This window comes from Morone saxatilis, unplaced genomic scaffold, assembly GCF_004916995.1.
Source record: "Morone saxatilis isolate NCDOM2014 unplaced genomic scaffold, NCSU_SB_2.0 Contig22, whole genome shotgun sequence".
Classification (NCBI taxonomy): Eukaryota; Metazoa; Chordata; class Actinopteri; family Moronidae; genus Morone; species Morone saxatilis.
This window is the reverse complement of record NW_023339785.1, coordinates 21,876,955-21,885,293: the sequence shown is the minus strand read 5'-3', so window position 1 is coordinate 21,885,293 and position 8,339 is coordinate 21,876,955. Positions and strand designations below refer to the sequence as shown.

Here is an 8,339-nt window from a genome sequence, read left to right as displayed (position 1 = left end):
CTGTATTTATTCATGTTTTACAAAGGGTTTAACCTGAGCCAGGCCTTACCACAATGATAATCATATCACAGTCATGCAGGCGTAGTATGATATTTTTTTATAACATACTGGTATCGGATCGGTACCCACAGCACAAGTATCGGGACATCTCTAGTTATGTTACTTTAGGAAGTCACGAGTAATGAGTTGCTTCGTTTGTTTGCACCAAACACAGAGGATGTGGATGTTACAGTGATTACAGTTCCAGTTTGTCCATTTCTAAATATGCTGTCGTCCTTTCTCCTCCCGCTCTTCTTCTCTCTCTCTCTTTGTCTGTCTGCTGTCCTCACAGTTGCCAGGAAGTGACATCGCCAGCGGCAGCGATGTCCTCTCTGACATCATCCCGAGCGTGCCAAGTTCACCCTGTCTGTTTTCCAAGAGGAAGCCTAAACCCCACCCTCACCGCAACCTCGATGAGTTACCGTGGAGTGCCATGACCAACGACGAACAAGTAAACTACATTTCTGTTTGACACTCGCTCTCTCTAAAGTGCTTCTAGTTTATGGTTTTTGTTTTCAGAAACTGGAGTCAGCAGCATAATGGCATTGTAGTGACTAGCTCACATGTTATTAGGGATTTTTTCCTTTCAGTATACCTGGATATGAATGCTGAATCTCTCTAGACTTTGTTTCAGTCTTCATTCACAACGAGTTCCATCATTTGTATTGAAATGTGAGATAACTAATTTGATTATATATATATCGTAAAAACTCTTTTCCTCCATCAGTATTTAGCTGTATTGTAGTTCGGGATGTCCTGAGCTGACCTACATTGATCAGGACATAAGGATTTCTTTAGGATGCTGTAAGGGAAAACTGCGTTTGCCCGTAGTTAAGTTTTCCCTTATGCATTGCTACAAAGGACAAAAATGTTCCTCGTTCCTTTTAGCTGTATCATTTTATTGAAAGTCTCCAGTTTTTGTTTCTCGTTAGCTCCACATCGTCTGCTTAGGTGTATTTGTTGGGGGTTCAGTTTACTTTGAATGAGCTGTGTCCATATTCTTCAAGGAGAACAGCAGCCATGGCAGAACTGAGCGTGTGCCGTGTTATGAGTCATTACTGTAAAGTCCGTAAACACTTAAGAGGCTTTGTGCAGTGCTCCTAAAGAACCCCTCAGCTTAGGGAAATATTTTGCTCAAGGGACAAACTTAACTCTAATTAACCGAGCACAGTCATTTCACCGGCAGTCTAAAACACCCCCTTACACAAAAAAGGAACAAAGCTACAGGTCTCAGGGTTCCCACACGTCCTGGAAAACCTGGAAATATAGAGACTAGTTTTCCAGTCATAGAAACACCTGGAATTTAATTAAAATGACCAAAAATCCTGGAAATGTTTTATTGTATTTTAACTCCTGAATCTTCTGTAAAACAAGTAAATTCTGCTTAACGTGTATTGTTACTTCTGGGCTGTGACCATTATGTTATGGTGAAAATTGTAGTAAACTGTAGTCGATTGACTGGAGACTGTTTATTACGAAATAACTGTAATAAACTAGAGCACTTCATCATGAACCGTGCATTGTCTGCGTCCCCTTTTCCAGGTGGAGTACATCGAGTACCTGAGTCGGAAGGTCAGCACAGAGATGGGCCTGAGGGAGCAGCTGGACATCATCAAGATCATCGACCCCTGTGCTCAGATCTCCCCCACCGACAGCGAGTTCATCATAGAGCTCAACTGTCTCACCGACGAGAAGCTCAAACAGGTGGGTAGTGACACTGAAACACTGAAACACGCCGCTTTAACAATACAAGTCTTCTAATCCACTTAACAAGGCCACTTTTCTTCCACACGCAACCTCTCACTTACATCACAACCTGTCAGAGTGGTCGATGAGCATCAAACGGCTTTTAGAGTTACCGTAATTTCCGGGACTATCAGGCCACTCTTTTTCACCACCGCTTATGAACCCTGCGGCTTAAACAATAAATTGCGCGCTCAATCTATAGATTTTTATAAAATATAAAAAAATATATTTTTACAAAATATAAATGCATTTTGGTTATTTAAAGTCACTATGTGTACATTTTGTGATTTATAGCGTCAGCTGATCCACTTGGTAATTAACTCATGATAACATGTCCAAAATCACAATTTATCCCCCTTTTTGTGGAATGGGTAGCATATTTATTTGCCCTTCTGCTTCAGCTGTTCTCATTGTTGTTGTGGATTGAAGAGAATCACTCCTTGCTAATACATCAGCTAACCAAGAATGTGAAAAGTAAATGTTTTGACCCGTGTGTCGTCATCAGGTGCGTAACTACATCAGAGAGCACAGCCCCAGGCAGCGGGCCAGCAGCACCAGAGAGGGCTGGAAGAGGAGCAGCCACAGCAGCGCCAGCACCGGCGGCGTGAGCGGAGCCAGCAGCAGCAACGCCAGCATGGTCAGCTCCGCCAGCTCCTCCACCGGCTCCACAGCCTCCAACTCCGTAGCAGGTAGGATGCCCCCCGGTCGGCTCGCAGTTAAGCAGCAGTAGCACCGGCAGAGGAGCGCGTCGGCTCAGTTTTAATAATGACTCGGTGTTCCAGGTTGTAATACCGTCAGTATTTCCTTTTGTTCCAGGTGGTACAGCGTCAGCCTGTAGTGGGAGCAGTGTTGCCAACATTAGCAGAGCTCACAGTGATGGCAACCTTTCCAGTGCTGCAGAACGTATACGAGACTCTAAAGTAAGAAACATGAACGTGTGTGTGTGTGTGTGTGTGTGTGTGTGTGTGTCAAAAGGAAGACAACATCTGTTTTCCTCATTATGTTGTTATTGTGCTGGACAAATAGCACGCTGTTTCCATTACTGGGACCACAGGAAAGAATGGGGACAGGCATTTGTGCAGCCTCATCTTAAAACATTTGAAGTTTATTTTCCTCTTACTTTAATTCATTCTAGTTACTTCTTTGTTGCATTATGTTACTACAAACTGTTTAAAGTGATTTTAAATACCTGTGCAGTGTCAGTTAGCCAGTTATGTCAACACTAAGGCTGGTGGAAACACAGCTACACGACTCATGTTTTAGCCCACCTCATGACTTTGTTCTTCATGTGTGACGTGAAAACATCAGATTTCCACACAGATAAGGTAAGCGTGTGCATCCTGCTCATAGTTTGGAGCATTGCTCCTGCCGGGCTGCTGCAGCAGACCAGGTTGTAACGCCGTCAGGTTCAAAAGTGGTTTAGACACAACCAGTTAACAGATTTGCGTTGCCCTCCGTTGACTGTCACTCTTCTCAGCTTCCATTAGTTAGTTTTGAGGTCATTTTGAGACTCTAAAGTTCACAGCCTGGCTGTACAATGTAACAGATTCGACTGACAAAATGAAAGTGGACTGATGACTTTAATCGTGGCGTTTTTCAACACCTTGATCCTCATCCAGGTATCCTCTGTAACCCGTCTCTCCTCTGTCTTTCAGAAACGTTCGAAGCAGCGCAAGCTTCAGCAGAAAGCCCTCCGGAAGCGTCAGCTGAAAGAGCAGCGACAGGCCCGCAAGGAGCGTCTGAGTGGACTGTTTCTGAACGAGGAGGTGCTGTCGCTGCGAGTGACGGAGGAGGACGACCACGTTGACGACCTGGACATACTGATGTGACACCAGTGAATCAATCAGTGCTCCCTCTACGCCTGCTGTCTCATGGACCACGCTAACCCAGATCACTGCATGCATTAGCTTTGAGTAGGCTCAGCATTTTTAAGAGTAATGTCTCAAAGGCAGTTATAGCTTGTAGTAGCCTCTAACATGTCCTATTGCTTGCTAATTCTAGTGTAGTACCGTTAATGCGAAAACGGATAGCCGCTGCAATCACTACTGAGCTAGCTACAGCAATAATGCCGCTAATGCTTTGATTAGATTCAGACCTCAGTCCAGCCTGCCAGTGCTCATGAACCTAGAGGCTCGCAGATACACATCAATATACACTACTAATCATTTTTTTCAGCTTATTACGGTTAGCAAGAGGATTGCTTATAGGTGCTGTAACAGCTACACCCACTGCTACTAATACAGCCACCACTGGCAGAAGGACAGATCAGGCTAGAGAAAGGCGAGTTTGGCCACATTATGCAGCTGTTGCTCTGTGAAAAACCAGGTGATGGCAGCAGGTTTATTTCTTCACAACATACAGGAGCAACTATATGCAAGTTGGCAATATTTGAGCTGATTTGGTGGTGGATTGCACCCACCTGCATACACATACATCCATACTCTACAGGGCTATATCTGCACTGGCCAAACTCTGTTCATCTACAGCTGTAGTTTAAACTGCTGCAGCATGAGGCCTACAGTCTGTCAGTTTTAATGTCACAGCAGATTTATTGTAAATACGAGTGCCCTCATAGGGAACAACACAATGTTTAGAAACCTCACACTTCTCTAAATGGTGAATTCAGATTCATTTCAGGGTAAGATAATTGGTGAAACTCATCCTCCAAAACTAACAAATAACATCAGAGATTCAAAGGTTCCTGGTGTGGAGACTGTAGTGAGCTGGTCTGTCTTTCTATCTGCTGAGTGTTGTGGTCCCATTTCACTCTTAAGGCGTAGAGGGAGCACTGAAAACAGTGCATGTTTAAACCGCCACCCACACCGAGTCCCCGTGTGGTCCAAAAACTAACAACTCGCATCATTATTTGCAGACACCTGTTCAAAAATAGCTTATGTGTTGTAAATAAATGATAAATAACAGCATATTTACTGCTTGTTTTAAGGTTCTCCTTGGTGATAAAGGTTTGATATAAAGTTTTTTTCCCCTGTGTACATATATAATGACAAGGTAGTGAACTAATTGGTTATCATAGCTTGAAAATGCTGTCAGTTAGCACTGGTTCTTTGCTATGTTTTGAGTCTTATTTTGAAGCATTTAGCTGTTCCGTCACATGTACTTGAGTTTGGTCTTCGTCTCAGACATCCTTTAAACTTTGACTTTGTCAAGTCCTCGTTGTTTCTCTGCCAGCACTCCTACTGTATGTTTTGCCTGAGACAGACCTAAATAATCTTCATCATTTACTTCTGTTTACATTTATGAATGATTTGACCTCCGTGGTAAGTTACAAGCATTTGAGCGTAAAGTCTTACAAGAAGTTTTTGTTTTACGGATCGCCTTGTCTGTCCGTGCACTGTATAGCTGGTTTGGCTTTGGCGCTAAACTTGAGCTGGTTTCTTAAGAATGTGCATCTAACATCGAGCCATTAACTCAGCTTCCAGAAGTGTGTTCATTTCGCTCCGTTAAAATATTTATGATGTACGAAAAGGTGTTGACGAAGCACTAACGCCTCAAAAACAGCCTTTTGTGGAGGTGTAGCTACCATGCCGTTGTCATGTTTGCTAACCTGAGATTTTGTTGGTGTTTTTTTTCTCCGTTTTTCTTTTGTTCTACCTTGTATAAGAAACACTTTCCCACAGCTTCTCAGCTGTATCGTGATAAACCACTGCAGTTATTGGGCTTAAAAGCCTGCTGTCATTTCTAATACTTTATGTGTACTGAGCTTTGGCTCTTGTCTCTGTCTCATGTATAAAAGTTATTAATTACAGCAATTATGTTAAATGCAGCTTTATGTATTCTGTAGTTATGAATTAGTAAAACTCTATTTTGAAAAATAAGATAATTTTGAGAAAAAAAATAAAATAAGCCAGTGTGATGCAACAAAGTTATTTGTGTATATACCATGTAATTGCAGAAGATGAATGATATTGAACTGATTAAATATGGTTAAAAAAAGGCTTTAGTGTAAACTTTTTGTTGGGGAAGATTCCCCCCAGTGTCATTGTTAGATTTATTTTACACCAGACACACGTTGAGGTAAAAACATTTTAACCATCAGCTACAATAACAACTGTTTCTTTTACATGTATTAGTTCTTACAAACCTCTATGGAGCAGTGTTTTCCTGCAGCCTGGCTGAAGCGTATTGGATACCGGAGATGTTGGTGCTTCAGGCGGGACTGTGTGCAGTCCACCCAATGATTCTGATTCTCTGTAAACTTGACAAATAAACTTACATTGTTGCATCCTATCGTTCTTGTCTATGATGGTGTTTTATTAAAGTGAGGCTCTGTTATTCTGTCACATTCATAAGAGAGTGCCTCAACATTACAAAGTGAATCCACAGCTTTTGGATGTCTGGGGCAGTCCAATAAAAGAAGCAGAAATATTCTTTTAGTTATATATTTTTTGGTGTTTTTATTTAAGTATGTTTTGAATGTTTTTAAATGCTGAATAGACTGCACACTACATGCCTCTTTCACTCATTAACACACATTCAGTGTCTCTTCAGGTGATTATTTGCACCTACATTAGAATTGAAATGGCACTTCTCCTCAAGCGAGCAAGGAAAAACTCTCCAGATCTCCCAGATGTGGAGGTTTTGGAGGAAACCTTGAGAAGGACCATGCAAGAAGAGACCCCCTTCCTGTGTCGAGGTGCCTAGAGGATTTGTGATCCAAAACTGCCCTCTTGTGGGGTGTTCCTGGTCTGCAGAGGTCAGTACCTATCTAAAGGTCAGGGTGGGCCCGTGTGGTCCGATCCAACAGACGAGCTACTGTGGCTCAAACTGCTGAGAACTGCTGATCGGTGTATTTAGCCCCCCGTGTGTGCCTCTAATTGAAAGAATGGATTCTCAGTGGAGGAATTTCCCTAGAAGTCTGTCACTCTTTCCTGTTATGTACATGCAAACAATGGACTTGGGTTATGTAATTAATCCCGTGGGTCTCCTGTCATTTCTTTTTGGAACATAAACCCACTTGGCATGAAGGACCGTGTCCCCGCATAACCTTTCTTAAGGTTATATAGGTCAATAGGTTACACACTGCACCTTTAAGTACAAGTAGTATGCAGGCTGCTTGAGTACTTTGACCTTCATCACTCCTCACACCACTGCACTCCGGCAGGGAAGACAAACCCAAAATCATCGTCACACACGTATGTATAGTGGCGCGGGCCGCCGTCGACCTCTTCGGGGTTCCTTTTTGTCCGGCTCGAGTTTGAGAAGAGCTTTTTGCATTTTTTCCAGCAGGAGGAGAAGAACTTTTTTAACTTCCTCTTCTTGCCTCCAGCGTGACGAGGGCGCTCCTCCTCATCCTCAAACTTCACGCAGTCGTCTTCAAAAAAGTCATAAATGACAGAGCCGACGTCTTGTTGAGGCCTCAGCCGCACGTTTCTCACCGTCACAAACCTCTCGCCAACTGCGGGTTCTCGCCTGTCTTCCTGTCTGTCTTCCTCCTTGTCTTGCTCAGTATCTTCCTCACTGTCCTCACTGTCTTCTTCTATGTCTTCCTTATTGTCCTCTCTGTCTTCCTCACTGAACTCCTCTTTGTCTTCCTCATTGTCCTCCTTTCTGTCTCCCTCTATGTCTTCGTCACTATCCTCTTTGTCTTCTTCACTGTCTTCCTCACTGTCTTCCTCAATGAACTCCTCTTTGTCTTCCTCACAGTCCTCCTTTTTGTCTTCCTCTATGTCTTCATCTCTGTCTTCCTCTATGTCTTCATCTCTGTCTTCCTCACTGTCCTCCTTCCTGTCTTCCTCTCTTTGAGGCACGGCCTGTACCGGCCCCATCACACACTCTTCACTTCTTCCCAGCATGCTCAGGACCTTTATTTCCAGCTCATCTTTCTCTCGGAGCAAACTTTTCTTTTCCGCGTCCCAGACTTTGGCTTTTGCATCCATTTCCCGGGCGATGGTGTCCCTCTCCTTCTGGACATGGTTCAGCTGCTGGTAGAAGGACACGTTTTGTTGGAAGAGCACCTCATTGTGCTTCATGAGCGTGTCCAGGTGTGCTTCTAATTTCTGATTCACAGCACGGAGACTCTCATACGCCTCAAGGGACACTGTCAGCCGGGACGAAGGCATGTTTGTCTCCTCTCAGTATGCTCATATAATAACTGTCGCTGTTGGTTGGGTTTTGTGTTGTCTTCTGTTATGTGACTTGTAGCAAAGTTAAAGTTTGTTCTCTGCCACAGAACGCCCCGTGGAACCCAATGTGTGCGTCATCACATTCCAGACGTCATCGATCAGAGGGAATCGAACGTGACGTAACGTTCGAATTGCAGCCGCGGGTCGCCCCACGTGAAATCGGCCTCACGGTGAAATCATTGCGCATGCGCCAAAGATTTCTGGATTCCAAACAATCACAATCCAAAACCTCGAATATGCACACAAAAGTAGTCAAAATGTGTATTTTTATTCATATCTTCATTTTATTCAGGTCCTTTACAAAGTAGAAATACTTCCACATGTACAGTTATCCACTCCAGTTACCCATTGGAATCCTATTCAACTATATTGTTTATAGTGTTTATATATTTAATATATTCTAGATTTCTG

General features: G+C 43.3%; 1 protein-coding gene across 1 annotated transcript; it reads left to right on the top strand.

Moving 5' to 3' along the window:
* Positions 1-311: 311 nt before the first annotated feature.
* fam199x (family with sequence similarity 199, X-linked) lies at positions 312-6,034 on the top strand. Its single transcript, XM_035669221.1, has 5 exons — positions 312-490; positions 1,582-1,743; positions 2,291-2,474; positions 2,602-2,705; positions 3,441-6,034. Exons 1-5 carry the CDS (start codon positions 473-475, stop codon positions 3,612-3,614), a joined length of 642 nt encoding a protein of 213 aa, XP_035525114.1. The 5' UTR covers positions 312-472; the 3' UTR covers positions 3,615-6,034.
* The last annotated feature ends 2,305 nt before the right edge of the window (positions 6,035-8,339 follow it).